The 22,102-nt window shown below is 52.1% G+C and overlaps 4 protein-coding genes across 4 annotated transcripts; all 4 read right to left on the bottom strand.

Moving 5' to 3' along the window:
- Positions 1–884: 884 nt before the first annotated feature.
- TGME49_288030 (hypothetical protein) lies at positions 885–2,993 on the bottom strand. Its single transcript, XM_002368212.2, has one exon. The coding sequence runs from the start codon at positions 2,629–2,631 to the stop codon at positions 1,417–1,419; it is 1,215 nt and encodes a 404-aa protein (XP_002368253.1). The 5' UTR covers positions 2,632–2,993; the 3' UTR covers positions 885–1,416.
- Positions 2,994–4,607: 1,614 nt separating this feature from the next.
- TGME49_288020 (hypothetical protein) lies at positions 4,608–5,177 on the bottom strand (the record flags this gene model as incomplete). Its single annotated transcript, XM_002368211.1, has 1 exon — positions 4,608–5,177. One exon carries the CDS (start codon positions 5,175–5,177, stop codon positions 4,608–4,610), a length of 570 nt encoding a protein of 189 aa, XP_002368252.1.
- A 788-nt stretch (positions 5,178–5,965) lies between these two features.
- Positions 5,966–8,582, bottom strand: TGME49_288010 (hypothetical protein; the record flags this gene model as incomplete). Its single annotated transcript, XM_018782018.1, has 3 exons — positions 5,966–7,557; positions 8,087–8,122; positions 8,386–8,582. 3 exons carry the CDS (start codon positions 8,580–8,582, stop codon positions 7,362–7,364), a joined length of 429 nt encoding a protein of 142 aa, XP_018636342.1. The 3' UTR covers positions 5,966–7,361.
- Positions 8,583–8,619: 37 nt separating this feature from the next.
- TGME49_288000 (hypothetical protein) lies at positions 8,620–21,791 on the bottom strand. The gene is made up of 6 exons (XM_018782017.1): positions 18,674–21,791; positions 17,008–18,087; positions 14,382–16,527; positions 10,238–14,040; positions 9,426–9,885; positions 8,620–9,147 (listed from the first exon to the last, which is right to left on the bottom strand). Exons 1-6 carry the CDS (start codon positions 20,029–20,031, stop codon positions 9,043–9,045), a joined length of 8,952 nt encoding a protein of 2,983 aa, XP_018636341.1. The 5' UTR covers positions 20,032–21,791; the 3' UTR covers positions 8,620–9,042.
- Between the last annotated feature and the right edge of the window lie 311 nt (positions 21,792–22,102).

Genomic DNA, 22,102 nt, shown 5'->3' with positions numbered 1-22,102 from the left:
ATATATATATATATATATACAGGGGTCGAAGCAAACTGCTGTACGTGCTCCCAGTACGATGTATCTATCACATTAGCATCGGAGTTGTGGTTTTCTGTCGCAGTACAGGGACAGTATGTAACTATAGTGATACTACAACAGCATAGATATGTTGATGAATGCTTAAACAAATCTGTTTTCCTGCCCACATGTTCATCGCTAGCAAATGCACAAGCTGCTTCTGAAGGATATCTAAACACTAGGGTGATGCTGTAATTAAACATCTCTACTGCAGGTTGTAGCACCGACCACAGGTGTCGGTGTCTCCCTTTGCAGTCGCTCGACGAGAACAACAGCGTACCTTACTGCAGTCCACGTCACACAGTTAAAAAACTCATTCAACTGAAAGCAGCCTCACCATGAGAGGCACCAGCATGTAAATGTGGTTTTCAATCGAAAATGCCAAGCGACCAGACCCTACGTGGTTCGTTCGTCGACCCTGTGACACGCCTACAACTGCGCTACGCTTCTCGCGTCTCCTGGTCTGGATCTCCGATTTGTGTCATATGAAAAAGGCATCTCTGAACATGGAAGTATGTCGCTTATCTCTTGGATCACGCTACGCAAACTGGAATGTGTAGAACTACGATACAGAGCTGGAGTCGCTTATTGAGTGCATGCGTTACAAACTGGTCGCGATAAACCAAGTACAAGTGAACGAACCAAACCTTAAGCATCGTGTTTGTGGTTGCCTTGAAGGCGAAACGAGTGGTTTTCCAGTTAGATTCTCTCGTATTTCGGAAATGCGATCAGTGGGTTCTTGATTCGTCTACGTCACCACAAATCGCCAAACCTGCATTGTGACGTTGGGGAAGAAGGGCCGAAGAACGAATAGCAGATAAGGTGTGACAGATTGAAGCGCGGCGAGGGAGCGCAGCACGGATAGTTGCTCGAGGAAAACCGTATGTTTAATGTCACAAGATGCGAATTGTTTCTTGGTGGATCTTGAGTCGTGCGACAAACAGTGGAGGACCGCCGCTTCAGAACCTTGGGTATGTAGTGGACCAGAGGCTGTGTTGCATTACGGAACTCATGAAACACCGCAGGCGTATTTCGATAGAGTCGCGAACGTATTTCTTAAGTGGGCCATGTATTTTCAACGGAAAAAGGGCCCTGTGAAACGTCAGTATCACCCTTTTGATGACATCACCGGTGCAAATCATTCCACTTCCAAGATCCGGAGTGTCTCCCCACTGGATATTCACGCACGTGATAAAAATTGCAACTCCTCGACACTGAGGGTATTTTTGTGGAGAAGCCAGCGTCTCACTCCGCCCTCGCTGGCACCGCCAACAGCTTACAGAACCTTCAAACTCTTCCAGAACTGTGCTGGAACTCGAGGTTTTTCTACACACCGGGGTCCATGGCTCAAAGTTTCTATTTGCTATCGTCTTCCTCGACAACCAGCCAGTCGTTGTCGAATTTGCTTCTTTGTGAAAGCTTCCCTGAGCTACCAGAAGTTCCATTACCACTAATTCTGTTTTGGCGATCCGCGCGTCGTCTCACGCCGTCACTCGGCGAGTCCGCCTGCGGGATGTCCACATCCTCTTCAGAACCGGTTTCATCCTTTCCGGGGGCAGTTTTGATAAAACACACGTCTCGGGATGACGGCGAACAGCTTTGCCGAGATTTTTCCGTCTCACCGCGCCGGTTTCCCAAGCTTCTGCAACTGCCTTTTTCAAGCGCGCAGTCTCTTGACGGTGGTGGCCCTCTGTACCCCAGGATCAGCAGTAGACTCGCGAGCAACTGCCTAAGCCTTTTTTGCAAAGGATGCCACCAAACTGAACAGGAAGTAGAACTGGTGCGGAGGCTGTTTTCCTGAGATCCACCCTGTGCGCCTTGTCCTTTCTCACCGCCGAATCCCGTCGACCTCGTGGCCCCATGCAGAGCGTTGCTACTTTCCTCGTTCTCACCATCGCTGTCAACTCGAAGTCCATGCCGCGATGCGAGAGAATGAGAGAGCTCTGTTTCTTCGACTGCCTGGAAGCGTGAGGGAGGCTGGCTAGCTCCAGCAGAGCCAACGAAGTTTCTCCTGAAAAACTCGATCACGGGATTCCCTGGGAAACAGTCGAGCGCGGCGAGTTCAGACAAGGTAGTGAATACAGCGGCGCTGACAGCAAAAATCAAAAAAAGAGTGATGAGGAAGCGGACAAGTTGTGAGGACGCAAGCGCAAGAACAATTGGGGTTAGGTTTCGGTGCATAAGACCACCGACGGTCCCCTGGGTGAAGAAATAGTCGCCAACAACGCTATGCAGAGCCGCCGCAGCAATACCCAGGAAAACAGCAGCGCCTAGAAGAGCCAGGAAACCTGAGACAATCTTGACCACTCGCCACCGGGAGTCGAAGGGATTTGAGCGGTGCCAGATTGTGAGAGAATCGAGACCCGCGGCACCGCGCACTCCGCTACACTCTGTGGCTGCATCGAACACACCGGAGCTCCCTGCATGTGTTGACGCTACCCCTTCAGACCATCTCTGTGAACCAGCATCATTCACTGGAGATTCAGGAGCAGCAGAAGATCCAGATGTTCCAGAGTCGCCTGCCGCCCTAGGGCCGGGACTTCGGCCGGCAGACCTGGAGTCACCAGCCATCGGATCCAGAACAGATCCCCGCGTTCTGTCACACTTAACAGACGGAAAGCTGGGGGAGCGGAGCGGCTTGAGAAAAAAGAAAATGTTTTCATTTGCGCCTGCCAAGACCTCCAAAGCATCGCAGCTGTCCGTGCGCAAAGAAGGCGCACCGAGAGGTGGCTTGTTGGTCGGCCCCTGCAAAGGCGGAGCTGGCGGCGTTCGTCTTCGTCTCAAAGTGACCACGGTCGTTCCCGGCCTCTTCTTTCGCCCGCCGGTAAATTCAGACGCGACAGTGACAAAAGAAGACAACCCGCATCCACAGTAGCGAGGCTAGTTGATCGTTGTGGAAGCGCATGCTACCGTAAAAAAAAAACAAATTTATAGGTGCTAGCTATGCAACGAGGTCCGGCTCGTCTGGATGTCTCAAATGCCGCGGAGAAGCGCGGGGGCTGTCTCACTCTCGATCCAAGCGTTTGTGTGCACGCAAACAACAAATGTCTTATGGTGCTTTCATTTCCCTCTACCAGGGAGTCCGTAGACGGCTTTCCTTCCTGCATGCAGGTGCAGCGAAGGCAAGCGACTAATTAACGTCTGCGGCTGTTCTCCCCAGAGTGCTGTTGAAGCAGCTGGTTCCGGCGAAGGGGAAAGTCTCCAGTACGGCCCCCCAATGAGGTTCAGACGAGGATGAAGGAATTAACATCCACATTGTATTAAAACCCAAACCCCGATGATTGTTTGAGTCTCACTGACGAAGCTGACAGCGTCGTGAACACTGGGGTAGCAAGCGCTTGACGGAAATTGTGCGAACTTTCCGTCATTCGAGATTCGAGAGAAGTGGCTTAATTCAAGAGTCTGTGAATCGGAACTCCGCAGAGAGGAAGTCATGCCATGGCAAGTTCTACACACATTAACGAGGAGGGAATTCCCTGGCTTGATTGACGCGGTTTGCAAAAGAATGATGGGCACCAACATTGTGGAACAACACGGAGGGTGCCTTTTCCAACGAGCAGAAAGATGACCAGAGATGTCGCCTTAACGGAAGACGCGGTAACTTCTTCGTACCAATCCCTTGAAACCAGAGAAAGAAGTATGTTTGCATTGGTCTGGAGGTTATGCTTGCCAACGGCACTCACTGACCCGCAGGAGGAGGATTCCATATTTTGCAAAAGTCACCGAGGTGTGTGCTGAGGCGTTTCCTCGGTTGAAAACTTGGTGATTCACATTCTTTCCGCAGTCGACAACTGACAGTGTAACAACGTGTGAGTGACAAATCTTGTCCATATTTGAGTGTCTTCGCAGAGGCCACTACAGAAGCAAGTCTGCTCTCTGCGGTCCTCTGGTGCTTGACACGATACCAACGGCGAGAAGGGAAGTACGTTTGAAAGAAAAGACATGTTTAGCCAAGAAGTTTGCGTATAACGTGTATATCCGAGTATAAACCTAGATGCTCAGACGGATATAATTAATCCTCTCCAATACTGCACCACGTCGATTCTGCTAAAAGAAATGCGCACCCTCTAGTGTCACAATTTCATCTGATGTCAATGCATCCGATATATAGTGAGGCACAGCTTCAAACGCTTTTCGCCAGGCAAATCGAGCCCGACGCCAGCCTCGAGGAGCACCGAATAAATCCCTGTTGCTTCACCGGTTTTTCAGAGCAGGTTCCTCCTCAAGTGCCGAAGTGCTACGAATATGGGAACATGAGAATATGTAATGCCACATAAGGTTGCTTCCCCGCGTGACTTAACTCGTCGCATTCCTACCGCATCCAGGTACTCGCCTTCGCCCTGGCACCAGCGGTATCTCATAAACTACGATAATCTACATACCCCCCGAAACACGGATCCGTACACGAGGGACTCAGGAACATTCGCCGAGATTTCAGACAGACCCCCTTGACCTCCCCCTAGACTTCACGCAGTGTACAATAGCGTGGAGCACTATTTATGTAACGGTGTTTTTTTATCACAGTTCCATAAAAGCAGCTACTTCGGTCACCGGCTGTCCCTCAGCTGGGTAGATTCATCTGTCGCCGCCGGCGGGAGATTGCCTCTCAGTTTTTGCAAAAGTGCCAGTTGTTCTTCGGTGAACGGTTGCAACTCGAGCTGTCTCGACGCTCCATCCCTGAAGCTACGCTCTTGCTCGTCAAATGGTTCGCGGTTTTCGCCTCCGGCACCGCCGTCAGCACTTGCTGAATTGCCAAAAGGCAGGTCAGCAGCGTGCCGGTTCGTAACAACGTGAATTTCCTTGATAACTCGCATCAAAGACGCCAGATCAGGCCGCTGTTCAGCTGAAGAAGCGCGCGGCCCTGTCTCGGGATCGACGGAGCCAGGTTCCTGACCATTACGCGGAGACGCCGGATCGTCCGCATCCATAGCCCTAGCCCTACCAAAGAGCAGCCTCACGTAGGATTCCGTCCGACTGGCAGCTTTCTCCAGGTCAACAAAAGTTCCTCCAGGAGGAAACGAGAGGTCGAGCAACTGTTCTTCGACCGACGCAACAATTTCCCGCTGCTTCTGCCACAACCGGCGCAACCGCACCTGGATATCGGCTTCAGATGCCATTGGTACGTCAGCTGATTTGAATCATCCGCCACATTCTAGGATGGTTCACGCGAGCGACCACCCGGAGGAACGACCTGCGTTGTCCGGGTTTTCGTAGGGGATTCCTCTCACTGCCCCTCTTAGGGGTGCCTTACCCACGAGTGTCTACTAAAATCCATATACACAGATAGACACATATACATAGGTCAAACGCATGACACTTTTTGTCGGTCCTGTACAGGAAAACCACTGATGTTCAGGGAGAAATACTGATCTAATACAGAGAATTCAGGCTATGGAAACTGACGAGGTCCTGTGGACGATCAGGGTGCATAATCTGGGCGAGTCAATCTGACGAAACAGCAGATTTATTCCTCGTCTCCCACACTCGGGGATGCTTCATGAATTGGCGTGTGCATGCAGTGTCAACCACACATGGGGGCGCGGCGAATGCTTCAGTTTCTCGACTAGTGCCTCAGGAAGTACAATTTGTCTTGTCTGAAACAGACCCAGCTACGAAGGCTCACTGGGCCTACACAAGTCTGGACTGCGAGAGAGGTCCTCTCAGGGCTGTCCATCACACGAGTGACCAGTGCAGAGGTAAATGATCAAAGCAGCCGCGCTTCCCTGAGAAAGCAACGAAACGACATTTGGAAGCCAATTATAGCGGCATTTGCGATTGAGCAAATCCGACACCGAAGTTGGAGTGTCGGAAGGCATGCCACGACCCTCCTATCACCCGGCCATGGATCAAAAATCGTAGACGACACAAGAGGGGTGTCGTCGGAAAAAGGCAAGCAGAAGCGCAGTCACAGCACCGATCGACGAGCAGCAAGGCGACGGCGTCCGAGCTGTGCGGCTGTCACGGAACGTTTACAGGAGGACAAAGAGGGACGATGGAGCTGAAGTTCGAATAGAATGTTGCTATTGGAAGAAAGCACACAGTGAGTTCACAATAAAAACAATGCGCTTAGTGGGCATGTCATCAGTCTCGTATAATCGGGCGCGGACCCGCGTTGTGCCTGCTTTGCTGGCAGTTGTAGCGTGCATGCATGCACTTGGACTGATTCCGGGTTTTCTGTCGAGATTCGGACCTGGAAAAGCCCTGCAGAGCATCGCGAAAAATAAAACGTCTTTGGCCGTTTGTGACCACGAAAGAGGAAAAAATAGCATGTCGGTGTCGCAAGCAGTCAACTACATTGCACGTTGGTCTACGTGTTACATCCTCCTTTATACAGGTAAGCTGCTGAATTTGGTAAAGAGACAGTTTCAAGCACTGACAGGAGGTCCACTGGTTCCCCGGCCCCGGCGTCGTGACTCAGAGTCGCGCATCGCCAAAGAACGAAAGATCGTAAAGTTGGGCTGATTGAGGTGACACCTGGTTCTTCCACGGAGTTTCAGGAAGCTCTTTTTTCGGTAACTCCTTCCTACCTCCCAGTACCAATCGACGTGGCCGCAGAAATAGTTGTTTCTCACTGCCCCGGCACAGTCACCCCGCTAATTTACTTATACCGAATTTGGAACGTTGTCCAAAAAATGATCCACAGCAACCTAGAACAGGGGGTGGAAGCTGGCTGATATTTAGGGGGTCTGTCTAGGGCTGTCTTTAGCGTGTTGGCCAATGTGTGAAGACTCAAATCTGGCTTCTCATAAAAAGTCCTTCGATGAAGCAACAGTAACAAAAAAATGGTGCGGATTCCGCCTAGAAGTTTCTCTTCTTAAGGTGGGGAGAAACGTCGACCCTGAAGGATCGATTAGCCCACAGATCTCGGACGGACGCGCTGTTTTCTTTTTGCCTTTGGGTGCGAGTCCTTCATTAGTGGGAAAACCATTAACTAGCCTCCACGCCGTTGCTCTGTCTCCTCCCTTTTCACCTGCGCAAAGACGATTTTCTCCGCAGCGCTCTGCGGCCACATCCAAAGTGAATAACGGATATCGAACACACAGCAGAGGGCACATCCTAGGCCCAAGTGCTGTTTTCTTGTACCGTTGAAAAAAAGCATTCAAACTGCAAAAACCGGTGTCAGAGAACCGAATTCCCGTTCTAAAAACGCTGCGTCACAGAAAGAATCAGTACAGGTTCAGGTTTCATTGAGCCCTCATGTACCCCATCCGTGTATTCGAGATATGGTACAGCTCCGGTGCAACGACTTGTTGTTCTGTCGCTTGCACAGTTGATCATGTTCGTGTCACCGTCGCTGAGATTCACCGACAACGGCGGCAGTTGAATGTTAGCTGCTGAAAGTCAATGCGATGCTCTACGCTTGAGTAAGGACCAAGAATCCTCATTCGCTGCAGCTCATAGTCGTACACCAGCACCAAACGCCCAGACGGCTGGCATGCTCTTGCATAAAGTTCTTGAGGATTTCGTCGTAACGCCCTTGATATCATGAAGGCATTTCTGCAGGGCAATTCACCACTCGCCAACAGATGACTTGTTCCCTGGTACAACCACCTCTTGCGGGTGGGCAACTGTGTCTGTGAGGCACCGTGTTCCTGTTAGTTCTGCCTTGTCATATGTTGACAGACACGTCTATCGCATGCCAGATGCCTTTTCCACTTGAATTCAGCAAAGGCAAAATGTGATGCTGCCTCACGACAAAACCTACACCGTGTGGAACCATTAATTGATCCGGCCTCAACATCGAACTCAGACTCTCCAACACCACAGTGTCCTTTGGTGTACAATAAGGATTTCCTTCACTGCAAAAAATGGGTTTTTTACGTTTTCGTCCTTTCTATTACGTTCATACTTCGCCATTCTGTGCCCTGTGGTTTATCTCGACCCTAAGCGGCGGCATCATCAGAAAATCGCTTCAGTTTAACCCTGAAAACCACTATTACACCCTCAGATAAGTTCTCAGTTGTCACACCACTCTCCCCCTGTCTCTCGGGGACGCGGTTGTGAGGCGCAGCAGGGAAGAAAATACCTTTTCAGGCTCTCGCGTGAGCTGCAACGGCTTGTCCTGCACGCGCGAACCAAACGTATTGAGACGAAAGATTTGCCTGAGGCAGGATTACGCGTGCGTAGCAAAACGTCCGTCAGCAGCTGGTAGGGATATCCGTTCCAGGGATCTGCACGGCAATATCGACCTCCCACCGTAGGTCGGCACATGGCCCCGCTGCGTAAACTTGGCAAAGAGCCAACAACAACCGCTAGCACTATTCATACCGACGCTGAACACACTGCCGCTCCACCTGAACGAATCCAATATTGCTCAGCACGTACAGTTCTGACTTGCTGTTGACCGAAGTAAATATCAGACTGCAGTCATGGCATGCAAATCCTGCATACGGGCACCAGGGAAATAAATTCGCGCTACGAAACGCGTGCTGAAAACATAGGGAAAATCGGCGCCCCCCTGCAAGCATAACAGCCCCTGAAATGTCAATCCGAAAAAAGCAACGGAGGGAATGTGCCCACATGAAAAAGTACTCTTGTCATCGAGTAGCACTAGGCAGCCGGAAGGCATAAGCCACGTGGGACAATCAGACGAAGCAATGCGTGCAACTGGACCCGACAGTAGTCGCGCTGAATTTGCTGCCAAAAACCAATTACCAACTGTAGATATCCCTCACACTGGAAGGAAACTGTAGAGAACAAAAAAAGTGCAAGATAAAGACATACGTGTCTGACTCACGTGCATTGCGCTAAAACGCAGACTAAAACACCCCGACAATTGGAGTGATCGATACACGGCTACATTGAGAGTCGTTGAGAAAGACGATTTACAACAGTTCGGCCCAATCACGCCGAATAGGACTGCATGCAGGAAGGCAACAAGGGGTGGCGGAGCGAAAGGACTGTTGTTCCGGAGTCATATGCCAGAGACTGACAGAAAAGAAGCCGTAGGAATCATGGCCGCTGGCTAGTAATCCTGCTGAGTCACAGTTCACCAGGAACGCATGTACCCAGTGCGGGAGAGCAGACTGTTCCAAATTCGCATGGAGGGCAGCTTTTCGGCCGGCTGTCAAGAAACCATACGGGAGGCTGCAAAAACAAGCCCGCAGAAGTCATCGCGACGAAGTTGTTTAACAAAACACCGAAACCCACCTGGACTTGTAGTTGGGTATCTCTTACTGAGGCGAATCCGGGACATACTCCGATCAATGTATGCCACATGCCCTCCCCCCCCAATACAACGTGCCACAAACACCCTAAATTGTGCGTAAGTGCCGAAACGAGTAACGTTAACGTGTAATCCGGTATGGGAAGTCTACGACTAACGGTGTGGTATTCCTGATGGTCATGATGAAAAAATAGCGTACCGTCGGCAATCCCGCTGCGGTGAACGGGTCTGCTTGAGCTAGCCGGCCCTTCTCTGTTCCTTTCTTCATGGGGAGGATAGCGAAAGCCTTGTGAGCCGCGCCGCTCGTTCCTTGCAGAGTACGTGAAACGTTTCTTCTGTCAGCCTGCTCGCCGGCGGCTGGAGGCCGGAGAGGTACGAAAACAAAGGCAGTGGACAGCGACACCTCGAAAAAACCAGGGAAGTTTGCAGAGGTCAACACTGCGAAGGAGTACGTTCCCGGCGACAGCGACTCGCAAACCCACTCAAGCGCCTGGCCACGAACATGCTTTTTGCAACGGCCTTCTAAGAGTGATGGAGTCACTGCGTCGTCAGTCTTCTGGTCACTCTGGATCAGAGTGAGGCTGTGAGGGGAGAAACCCTCCGCAGCATCGTCCAATGGCTGCAAGCCGGCTGGCAACCAGTCGCGAAGTGTCATCAACCTGAACGCATGCACAGAAAGAACACAGCAGCGTGTGCCTAGCAAAATCTGCATAAATCTGCTTTGCGATCCCCAAACAAGAAGCGCACACGTGTGCTTCCATAGACACAACACACCGGAAAACAAACTAGTACTTGACGATGATCGACAATGAATGACACAACAAAGGCACTGCTCTCAAAAGGTGCTGCGATTTTGCAAGCACGAGCATCCATCAGAACCCTGATAAGAAATAAGAAAGCATGCAGCGCAAAAGAACACAAGTCTCGGATTACACGTAAGCACCATAAACGACTGAATGAAATGGTGCACCATCACTCTATAGAGTCCTTGCTGGAATTCGTAGAACTTACTTGGCGGGACTCTTAAAAGTTACCGTGATAGACACGCAAACCCTGTCTCCCGAGTTCACGACAAGAGTGCTGTCGGGTTTGCAGTAACCCCGTTGGGAATCAAGCAGGTGGTACCTCTTCTGGACCAGACACCCCTCGTAGGTCGGAAACACAACAGACCTGAGAGGCACGAAGTCATAAAAGGTCGAAACGAAGGCGACTCCCTTGCCTACCGCCAAAGCGGCAATCCCAGCCTTTTTAGCTGGCGCTTCGTTTGGAAAGAGCCCTCTCAGCTTCTCATCCCTCCTGCTAGCAATGCGTTTCTCGAGCTCGCTCCAGCCGAGGGACCTTTCTACTGGACCCCTGTGGTCAGAGTCAAAGAAGCCGTCGATCAGAGGGACACCATCAATCTCAGAGGGTTCTCGAGCTTGCACTTCGACCATCATGCTCTGATCTGCCATATTCCCCAGCTGGCGATCCCACTGTTCTAGAGCCACGAGGAGTAACACAAGAGACCATCTTGAGAGCCCTGGAACCATAAAGGATCGGGGCGGTTTCCTTCCGCCTCCGTAAAGGAAAGTCATTATGGTCCGTATTTCCATAGCGTAATCCTCAGTCCACTGACGACTTGACGTTAATAAGAGGAGTACCAAGCTGTGCACCGTGTTGGTGTTGGGTTCGTTTGTGACGGCATCCAACGCGATGTATCCTTTGCTCCCCTGCCGTCGGAATAGCCTTCTCATCGCGTGGATGCATCTGAGCTCTACCGGATGTGTTCCCGTGGTGTGAGTTTCTCTCTTCATCACCAGCAGTGCCCAGAGAACGTGGGACGGAAGTTTGTCACAAAGATCTTCACGGGCGGCTTGCGCTGGCGGCAGCAAGCTCGCCGTCGAAAGCGCTTGTTCGGCCTCCACATCGAGCCCAAATCTGTGCGAAGATCCCAAGACAAACCGGATAATTCCAATAAGCTCCGGACCTATATACTGTAACAAAGTCAACCCTCCGTTATCTTGGTTCCACCGGGTCGCGAGCAGTCGAATGTAGCGGTTTACTGACGTGACAAACTTCTTCCTCTGCTGCTGCAGAGATGCTGTTACGTCGGCGTCTGCCACAAAAACGGCGAGCATGGTTAGGATGATGCTCAGCGGTGCTTTTGCACCCTGAAGTGTATCTGCAGGCGCCGACAGAAAGCCTCGGGAGGAGTCTCCGGAGTAAAAAGCCGGGAGGAGCGACCTAGCGCGTTCAGCGGCTGCAGAAACTTCAGAATCCTCGAAATGGTACGCCTTCCTCATCAACGCCTCGCCAAATAAAATAATCAAAAGGTCACTGCCGTTATAGGATCGTTGAAGTCGGTCCAGCCCGCGGTTCTCCCTGTGCACGGTAAGCCTCGTTCGGATGAGTTCGCGCAGTTTGAAAAGGATTGCCGATAGACAACTCGTTCCTGCAGCCAACCGAAACGCCCCGACGTCAGGCATCACAGGGTATGGCAACGGCGCCCCGACATTTGCGTTGCGCAGCAAATGTACCACTTCTGGGTTATCCAGGGAAATGTTTCGAGCTTCGAACGGATAGAATGAAGCGGTGTTCATGCGGCGCAAGCTCGGCAATACCTCTATCGTGACCTGCACGGTGCTCACGCGCTTGAACCGCCGCTTCGACCTTTCGCTTTTGTCAACTTTAAGGCTACTTTTGCTGCCGCTCGACTCGGAAGCCGTACTCAAAGCGGGAAGCGACGACAGCGAAAACCATTCGGAGATTGAGTCCACGGGCGATGCCACCCGGGTGCTCGAAGCCTCCAGCGCGACAGCAAAAGTTGCTTGAGCCCTGCCCAAACCTCTGTCTGCGGCTACGTGAAACAAGACCTCTTGTGTCTGCCCCGCAATATACACATGCTGCGTTCTTGGCGTCAGCGAAGTTAATGGCGTCAACAGAGAAGTTGAGACAAGCTTTACCACCACGCCTTTCCCTATCAGGCTCGAGCCGACATCCAAAGTCACCCCCACAAGGGCCACGTCCTGTGATCGAAGAGTGGACGGGGCGTACGCGTGAGCGGCCACAGACTTCCGAATCTGAAAGACTTTCTCCCGAGAGTCCAACATGAGGACGGTCCCTGATCGTCTCTCTCGCCCCCCTGCTTCGGCTCCATCGCTCGATCGGCCGCTTACCAGCATGTCTCGTCGAGTTCCGTTCTTTGCAGCGACACCACCGCGAGCGGCGCTATCAGATTCACCGCGGGGTCGACCGGGAGCGATTTCATCCGATTTCAGTGCTTCCTCCTGCGCATTCACACGCAGAACCGTGTAGCCTCTCACGACATGTGCAGTCGCCTCATTGGGGAGTTCCACCTCGAAGGTGCCTCGAAGCAACCCTCGGCCTGTGTCCACCAGTTCAACTACCTGCCAACCGATAATCGGTTCCGTTCGAGGGAGAAACTGTATCTCGTAATCCGCGCCACGACCTTCTCGGTGTAGGGACCGCCCGGCCTCTAGCATATCCATATCCTCTCGTTCGTTCTCACTGGAGGCTCCACTCGGCGCATCCGGCGTGATGTCCCACTCTCCGTTGTTGTTTTGCACCTCTTCCTGAGCTGGCTCCTGACTTAAAGCCTTTTCCCATGCTGTCATGAACAGCCCCCGTTGACTCATGCGCACTTTATGCAGACTGTCAGCTTGTTTGGGGCGAAAATGGCCGGTAAGCGACCACGCGTATCGGTCGTAAACTACGGTGTCTTCTAGATACTCCTTGCTATACGTGGAGTTGAAGAACAGTCGCGGCAGTAGAGGCCAGGGCAGAACATCGAGCCACGGATCCGCTGCTTGCCTGCGTTGTTTCACTTCATTGATGAAACGAAAACCATCATAGCTGCAGGCCTGTTCAAGCGAGGAACTCCACTTCAAGAACATCGTTCCAGCGCCAGCGTTTACCCCAACAGTCGCTCGCTTTTCTAGTTGCTCTGCCAGGTGGAAGAGTGGTGCGGAACGGACATCCAGGAAGCGTTTGTCGACCATTGTCAGCACGACCTGACCTTTGACGCTGAGTGGCACGTCAACGTACTCGTTTTCTTCCTCGATGTCCCCGCCCTCCTGTGGAATGGCAGACTCGCTAGTCAGAGAGGTCCGTGTCGCAAACGTCGGGGAGAATCGCTTTGCTGATTGGAGTGAGATGCTCCCACGTTGCCAGCTGCTGGAATTCGCGCTTTGAGCTATGCCAGGGTTTTTCAAAAACCGTTCGAGCCGCAACTTACCCTTGTGAACGGTCACCTGCACAGTGATACGCTCTTTTCCGTCAAAAGTATTCCCTGGCTCGCCCCTCGAATCTAGAAGGCGCAGGTCAACGGCGCCTGCAGGAACCTGCAACTCTCGGACAGGATGCGATACGACCACTTTGACCTCTTGCTCGACGACGAAGGGTCCAAAATTTAGGGCCACAGGGTTTCGTGGAAGTGTTGTAGATGGGTAAAGCCTGTTTTGGCCGAGATTGAGCTGCATAAGAGGCAGCGGCTCGGACGATATTGGCATCGTTATGAAAAGCGTGAAAGCGCAGACCGTTAAACATTCCTCCGGCACTCGGCCAACAGAGATTTCTACAGCATCCATCTTGCGGAAAGTAACCATTCGTGAGTGGCGACGCAGTGACTTCGTATTCCAGACAACGGATACATTTGCCTCAATCATTTCCGATCCAGTCGTTCCAACACTCTCACTGCCTGTGCTCGTCCGAGTCTTTGCCGTCACCGGCCTAATCGCAGAGCCCTCCGTAAACGGATTCAGGAACCGCAGACGAACCGAGTCGCCGGCCGCATATGTACGCTTGTGTGGACGGACCTAGAACGGCGAGGACAAAACAGACAGACACACAGTCCCGTGTTTGACAGCTTCAACATACAAATGCAAGTCCTACAGTGTGGTCCACGATTATTTCCGCCGACTCTTGACGCGGGTATTAAAAGACTGCTGTACAAAAACAACCCTTGAGCTTGGTGGCTTTCCACTGCAGAGCCACTACGGGGACACGGATGCATTCAGCAGATACGGATGACGACGTCGCTGAGGTTGAACAGAGTGAGTATACGACTCACAAAAATACCATACCATGGCACGAGATACACTATATACACCATGCCTGTCACTCTTTACAGACTTACACTGCTCATAGGAAGCCTCACCTGCAAAGAAAGGTGATGCGATGATAATGTCCGCTGATTGGCCTGAAAGAACTCGCAGTGTGTCTCACGGCCCATGGTCTTGTCAATGAGCGTCGCGATGAAAAGGTACTGAGCTGCATCAACCGGAAGTTTTACGTAGCAAGGCCTCTTGGCATCACATCGCTGCACCAAACTGATTCCCTCAAGTTTCTCCAGTTCCCTCACTTCAATCGTTCCATCCGCCGCCAGGGGCATATCCCCCATGGGACAGCGCGTCAATCCCGGGTTCATCACCCAGTCTTCCCAGTTTGTCCCTTCGGGCAGAGGAAGAGAAATCTCAGGGTTTACTCGGAAGACTTGGAGAAGGACCTTCCGACCAAATTGCTCCGGTGTCTTCACCCGAGGCCGAGGGATCACATTGGTGGTGACTGTGAACGGTACCCCAGGAAGCAGCGGTGTCATAGAAACGTCAAATGCACCGATGCTAAAAGGTGTATTGGCCACGATGGTTGTCTCTTTGTAGGACGTTCCCTGTTCCGTTTGCTGTCGCTGACATTCAACTTCGACAGAAATTGAGGTGCCCGGAGGCAGACGTAGCCGGTTCGCCTTTCTGTCATCAGCCATCCAGACCACATCTGCAAGGTCCAATCTAACCTCAAAGCTTCCCGACGCATTCGACCAAGCAACTGTCTCAATGCAGACCCAGCCCGCGTCTCGGGAAACGACGGAAGCAGACGCCGCGGGCTGCCTCGTTTTCACGGTCCACCAGCTCGACTTGCGCCCGAACCGGGTCCGAAGGAAAGTCGGCACCTCAAAGCTGAAGCGAACTCGAACTTGTTGCCCGTTCAGGTAAAGGCCGTCATAGTTTTTCACCAACCCTTTCACGAGAAGTTCGTCGTTGTAGCGAACGATGGGCGGGACGCTGACCTCACTGAGAAACACTGCTGTGCGTTTCGGCGCGAAGACCACGATATTTGGCCCAGACAGCACTCTGGGCTGAACGACAGTCTCCGTTTGCGCGACGCTCTCCGGGCGAATCGTGCAGGAACCAGCCACGAGAGCAGCCTCCTCGTGAAGCATTCCCTGCTCGAAGACGCCCACTTCAATCACAGCTCGCTGGCCATGCTCAACATGGATTGGAACCTTCATAGAAGCGATAAAATTTCCGAATTCGTCAAGCGAAACTACAGCGTTCGAGCACATTGTACCGTCTCGCATATAATTTCTGCTTGACGAAGATCTGGCGCTACGTGAACGCTTTTTAGCATTGTCCCCAGGGGCTCGCTCTGTGATCCGTGCGTCTCTGCTGTCCTCACGACCCGGGCCTAAAGCCGCCCCTTTCGGGCCTTCTGGATCCTGCCACGTCAGTTGCAACCATACTTTCAAGTCTCCTGGATTCAAGCCATAGGCGTCGTGAATAAGGGTCGTTGCACGTAAACCACTGTTCCACGACTCTACCATGAGGGAAAGAAAGCCATACAGGTGGATGGATTCTCCTCGGCGATACGTGGTGCGGTCACTCAGCAGGACGAATGAGAGATCGTTTTGGAGAATGATTCCCCCATTTCGCAGGCGCAAGACTACAGGAGACAGATCAATGGATGCGCCGGGTGTTGAGCCACCAGTGTTCGAAGAGAACCACACAGAGGGTGCGTCGATGATCTCGCTCACGTACGGTGCGGTCTGTCGCTCATGCGCCACGACCAAAATCAATTTCGTTGTTACTTCTGGTTTCGCAATCGGAACTAGTGCAAAGCCTCGCACATCCGTCGTGCCGACACCGAGAGACACCACGGGGTCACCCGGTGTCTTGCCGTACACAGAGACTGTCGAGCGATTCAAAGGATACGCCGTTTCAAGGTCAAGTACCTGCACCAGAAAGGCAGGAGATTTCCCTGCCTCGGGCATGACGGTGGGGGTGACACGCACGAGGAGACGCAAGACCCCCCATAGGAAATTCGAAGTCGACGTGTACAGCTGAATCGGGTCCTTGCTCTTCACAGTGACAAGGAAAAGTGAGGCAGTAGCGAACTTGTGAAAAAGCAAAGGTCGAACGATCGTGGTGTTCAACGACCCCGACAGACGGGAGGCTCGATTTTCAAAAGCATACACGAGAAGTGGATGGGGGAAAATCCAGGATGGAGTCACTTCTGTAACGCTTCTGCCGCTGCAAAACAACGCGCACCCAGACATGACGAGAAATATAAGGAGATCGCAGCAAAAAAACAGAAGGATAAATGTCTGGGAACCGGATCTTTATCTAACAGGCAGGCACGTAGACGCCCCACGGTTGCCTCATGTTGCCGCCGATGGCAGCAGACCCACAAATATTGACCTAGGGACAGGCAAATCCGATAGAAGGCTCCTTCACCTAGATTTGACGCCTCTGTGCCTGTTCCTGCCACGGTACCCCTGCAAATTCTACGGAAAACAGTAGTTGCTATCACTGAACCCAAGCCCAGCGGGTGAGTTCTGGAATGCGTGTGAAAATTCGGACAGCACCTTAACCCAATGACGACAGGCCGCACCGTTTAAGGGCGCACGCATAAACGGCCTCCATGGGACCTCAGCGTCTCTTGCCAAATACAACAACAATTAAATGAAGAGCCAGCAGAGGAAGTTCCCGCGCCACACATATGCCACTTACTGATAGTTTTCGCGGTTACTTGTGACGTTATCGAAGAGCGAGGCCAGACATGCTTCTGGGTGGCTGAGCAGGCACTCCCTGAAGTTATTCGCGATCACCTGTCGCACTTCCATATCCTCATTGGACGACGAAGCACTGGTGGAGCGGCCGTTGCCACTGAACTGTACAGCCGTCCCCATGTGGACCTCAGCTGCGTCCCTCAACTGGCTCCGGAGGTACGAATCGTCAATGAACCAGACGCGCGAATCTCTGGGCATAATAAGCTTTGCAACGCTTTGAAGCTTGTCCATGCGAAAGGCAAGCGTAGAGGACTGGAGCGGTTGGTTGAATTTGTCCCGCACCATGACAGTGCCTCGGACCGACAAGACGTAACTTCCTCCTGGACGGAGGTCGCGAGTGGCTAACACAGCTGTGACACTGTCTTGCATGTGCAGAGTGAAGTTAACGGTTTGTCCCGTCCCCTCAACACGCAGATCAAGCTGTTCTGCCAGGCGTTCCACGGCCTTTGCCGACCGGTCATCAGCGGTACTCCTCGAACCAGTGTGCGTTCTGGGCCACAGCTGCCTTGGTGCCTGGTAGCCATTCAAACTATGAGGGAGCATCAAGACAAGGCGTCGATAGCGGACCGTTGGCGTGCTGCGAAAACTGGAGCTTCCCGTGCCGTAAAACATAAAAGGCCGAAGACCGGTCAGCTGAATGCCAAACGACTCTCCCCCAATCTTCTCGAACTGGCGTGGATTCAAAGTTACTTCCGTATACACAACGCCACTGTTGTCCACCGGGTCCGTTGACGCTGTCTGTTCCACCCCGCCATCTTCGTCGCCTTCTGGGCTCTGGTCTTCACCGTCCCACTCACTGTCAATGTCGTCCTCTTCCGAGTTCTCTTCATTAGATGCCTGAGCCCCTGCAGCATCCTCAAGGGGGTTTTCACCCACTGACATAAGGAAACGGGAGAACACCGAAGTCGAACTCGAAGCGAGGGAAGCAGCCTGCATATACTCTGTCTGCTGAGGCTTGACGTCGGGGGGCTGGAGCACCACCGGTTTCCGTTGACCCGTAGGGCCACTCAGCTTATTATACCTGCACAGGCGTTTTGACACAAATGACTTTGTATATCTCTAGATGACGGTTAACGCGCAGGAAAGACTCTGTCACAAGCATGAACTGAAAGAAAGGACGCCTGCTCGGGCTGTCGAGGAACGCGATCGAACCGAAAGTCTCACATCCCATTCAAGAAACAAACAAGCAAGCTAGTTCGTCACCATTCGCCCACCTACGGCCTCATGGTTACTGAACGACTGGCTGCTGAATAGGGGACCTACTTGAATCAGAAACCGCACAACCCGAACGTGAAATGACCCACATAAACTTCGTATCTTGGCAGGTGACAGCCACTTGTTTCTGTCTCATCCACGACATCAACGTTGTTCCACGACGGTTATGTTCTAGGCGTAAGACACAGAACTTCAGCAGACTACATGCTAGACAACGAGCAACCGGGCTCAGAACGTTCCCGGGTCACGGAGTTACTTCTGACTGCGGATCTGGCTGATTCACATGTGCTCCAAAATAGCGGGCCGAGAAGGATAGTTCAAAATATTTCAGCAAGGCAGCCTTTCTCGAAGCAAAGCGACTCGTACTTGGTGTTCGACAAGAGTCCTCTCACCTAATTTTCTTCTTCATGAGGAGCTCGTACTCCTGGCCAGACTTCAGTGGATCCTTAGTGAATGATAAAACGGCGCAGCCAACAATTTCGTCGCGCTGCCGATGTTGGTCATCTGCGGTGCGCATGGCAACATCAGGTCCTCCCGAGACCAGACTGTCAACCTCTGCCTCAGTACACTGTCTTGCTTCGTAATCCACGTAGTAGTGCTGGTCCTCCTGCGTTCCTCCACCCGAACGGGTATGTGAGACAGCGAGTAACCGGAGATGAAGTCTCTCGTCATTGAGGTTCTCTATGTCTATGACTGAATTGAACGTAATGATAACCTGTCCATCCGGGGGTACTTCCAGATGATTCGACAACGGATCAGCACTGTTGCTCAGGGTAGGCGACCATCGACCATCGGTAAAACTCGACGCAAGCTTGGAAGTTACCGCACGGACGAGGGCAACAAGCCGGGGTGTCGTAAATTCGCGAACATTGTTGCGAATCCAGTACGGATCAGCTGTGTCCACGGCATCGCCGCTTAGAGACAGCAGTGACCCATTGAGTTGCACCACGATTCGAAGATCTGTGGGCCACGGATCAAATGGCTCGAAACGATACACCTTCGGAGTTAACCAGTAACCTCTACCCGGGACAGTGCCGAGAGAATTGTTCGCTTGTACCGAGAAAGCTGCCTTCTCTGGGGCATCACTATCCGACACGGGAGCCCCGCCCAGAGGTACCACTGGAAGCGAGAAGGCTGCGAGAAGCGGTTGCAGCCCCTTCAACACAAACGTTGACTTCGTACCAGCAGGATAGATGGAAAGCAGCCTGAATGGTGGCTCAAACTCACGACGTTCTGGTGCATGGTGGTCTGGAGGGGCTGAGCTAAAGTCCCGTGCACCAGAAGACGAACCGCCAGGCGCCGAAGCGTTCTTAGCAGGTGGTGTTGATTGGGATGTTGTGACAAATTCAGCACCCCGTTCGGTTTTTGACACTTGCTCCTCCGATGGTGACGGCCTAACAGATGCAGCGGCAGCGCCAGTGTTCCTGCGGATTGCTGAAGACAAGGACCCAGTGCTCTCAGAAACACGAAACACCCCACGTGACGGTGCCTGGGCACCCTGAAACGATCTTTCATGGAGAGCGGCCGCCAAAGCTGACAAAAGTGTGGAGGGAAAACCACCTCGTGGGTGAGCTTCGGGAGCAAAATCCTCAGGCTTGGCGGATGTTACTCTTGACTGTACTAACCCGTACGCCTCTTGGGCCCAGTTTCCGTCTCTAGTCTTGAGGAGGCGTCCGGCAAACAAGAGGAGCAGAATAGTGAGTCGGCTCACAGTTACCCACCCCAGTAAATTGTATACCTGAAAAGGCATCTTGGAAAAAGGGTACCTGAAAACAAGTGGTGCGGTTGCGTCGATGAAACTTCAAGCGACGCGCATCATGAAACAAGTGGATGCGGCAGGACGAAACAGTTCCGCGGCTGTGCTCGACACCAAACTCAGAGCGGGATTTGGCCCGCATACAATTCCACATGCTGAACAGAAACCAAAACCTGTTTCCTGGAAGCTCTGTGGCAGAGAGTATGCGCAGTGAAGCTCACTAAGGAGACACGATTACTGCCCCCCAACCTGCCGTGGGTCGTATAGAGACCACAAGCCTCGTCTCATTCTTTTCGCATCCCGCCGCCAGAGTTTCTGGGAGCCGTTTGTGTGTTACTGCAGGGCATTTCAGTTTTCCAGTATAATTTGTCAATGTACGTGAAACAGGCTGTCGTATCTGTCGTCAGCGTTGTAATCCGACGTGGCCGTGGAAAAAATCGGTAGTGATACTCGTAAACACTATGTAGAACCAGCTGTTGCCCGTTGGCGCTCGATCTGTGGCTTCGTCGATGTGCGGAGGCTGTATTTTCGACCTCTACCACCGATAAAGGCACACGCCAACACAGAAGCCGCGGGATAGAAGAGTGGTCCACTTGAGTCTTCTAGTCGTATCCATTTGTCACTCATGAGTAATGTGGGTAACGTTTTCATCAGTGTGTACCTATACACAAAACAGTGTGCCCCTCAGCTAGCTTGGGTTAGCCAATGTGTTTCTTAGCTAGCTTGTGTTTGCAGGGGTCTGTGGCACTCATGTGGCATTGGACGCCGTCGCTCTTGTACGTCTTCCTATACAGTACTCTTACGCAACAGTGTTCTTTGCGATTGTCGCTGCAGCTGAATAATGGTGAAGCCGTCCAATTCTCAGGCTTGTATGCAGCCAGGACGCTGATGCAGGTTGAAGCTGCTTTCGGGAGGTACGATTTGCGTTTTACTGACGGTAGAAGGAAGCGACAAAATAGGTAGATCAATCACGCAGTAACGACGTGCCAAGGACTATTCATTCAAGTTCTCGAACTTTCTGAAGAAAGAAGCGTTATCAGCTCCTGAATGGCAGAGCAAACTAGCCTTGATTTGAGACGCGCAAATTCACGTACCGAGAGGGCCCGCACGTGGGCAGTCCCTTCAGAACTGTAGTTTCATCCGCTGCCCTGGTTTTTCTTTTTCAAGGTAGAAGTGTTTTGACAGAAACGTAGCGACAATTGTGCGCCTCAGTGGAGAGAACAGGTACCGTGGAACTACCATAACAGTATCTGCATCCTTCATAACATTCACTTTTCGTCCTATTGCGTAGCGAGTGTTGATCAGAGGTCTTTTACCAATGATCTGCCTGGGATCGCTGGACTGGAATATTGCACTACGCGAACAGGCCAGAGTCGACCGCGCTCATGACTCTTGTTAACATGCTGATAACTCAAGACGTATGGTGCAGGGATAAGAAAGCCAGTGCAAACTAAGGTGTTTCCTCGGAGGACACGCGTATTGGTCTCGGGAAAGTATGCGGGGTCGTAGCTTCCCGACAAGAAATGTCGCCGTACACTGAATACAATGCCACGTATTGTCCTGTAACGTCGTTTGAGATACTACACCGAACTTCCCACGTGACATCGGGATATATAGTCGTGCGTGTCCAAAGAACCGGAGTAAAGGCTGATAAACACATTATCTCCGGAGTCCACTCTCCGCCAGAATGACTCCCTGTGCTTAGGACTGTCTAACTAGTTTCCGTAGGCACTCATGTGTGAGGTAAGTTCAGTGGATATCGCCGCTATGGAGGCCGTGCCGACAGCCTGTGTTATTCAACGAGAACGACTGCTGATTCGGTTACTCGGCAGCCACGTGGAACTTTAGACGGCAAAGATGGGATGCGGCAAATCATTTAAATTGCCATGCCCTGGCATTCTAGGCAGAGATAGACGCATCCTACCGTTTTTAGATGTTTAACGTTTAACAAAGGATGAAGTACTGTAGCAAGGTACGTTGTCGGTTCTCACATAGCAGTTGACGTTTGACGATGAGGCCCACATCTGAATGCGCTGAGGGGGAATCGAATAATGCAGTGGTTGAC

Source organism: Toxoplasma gondii, chromosome IX, assembly GCF_000006565.2.
Source record: "Toxoplasma gondii ME49 chromosome IX, whole genome shotgun sequence".
Taxonomy (NCBI): Eukaryota; Apicomplexa; class Conoidasida; order Eucoccidiorida; family Sarcocystidae; genus Toxoplasma; species Toxoplasma gondii.
The sequence above is the reverse complement of the archived record's forward strand: the minus strand, read 5'-3'. Positions and strand labels throughout refer to the sequence as shown.

Coding starts and splice junctions, on each gene's coding strand:
- TGME49_288030 (XM_002368212.2), bottom strand. CDS start 2,631: ATGGCTGGTGACTCCAGGTCTGCCGGCCGAAGTCCCGGCCCTAGGGCG.
- TGME49_288000 (XM_018782017.1), bottom strand. CDS start 20,031: ATGCCTTTTCAGGTATACAATTTACTGGGGTGGGTAACTGTGAGCCGA. Junction 14,041..14,381: donor CGCATCACCTTTCTTTGCAG/GTGAGGCTTCCT, acceptor TCGCCGTTCTAG/GTCCGTCCACACAAGCGTAC. Junction 9,148..9,425: donor CCGCAGCGGGATTGCCGACG/GTACGCTATTTT, acceptor TTGTTTTTGCAG/CCTCCCGTATGGTTTCTTGA.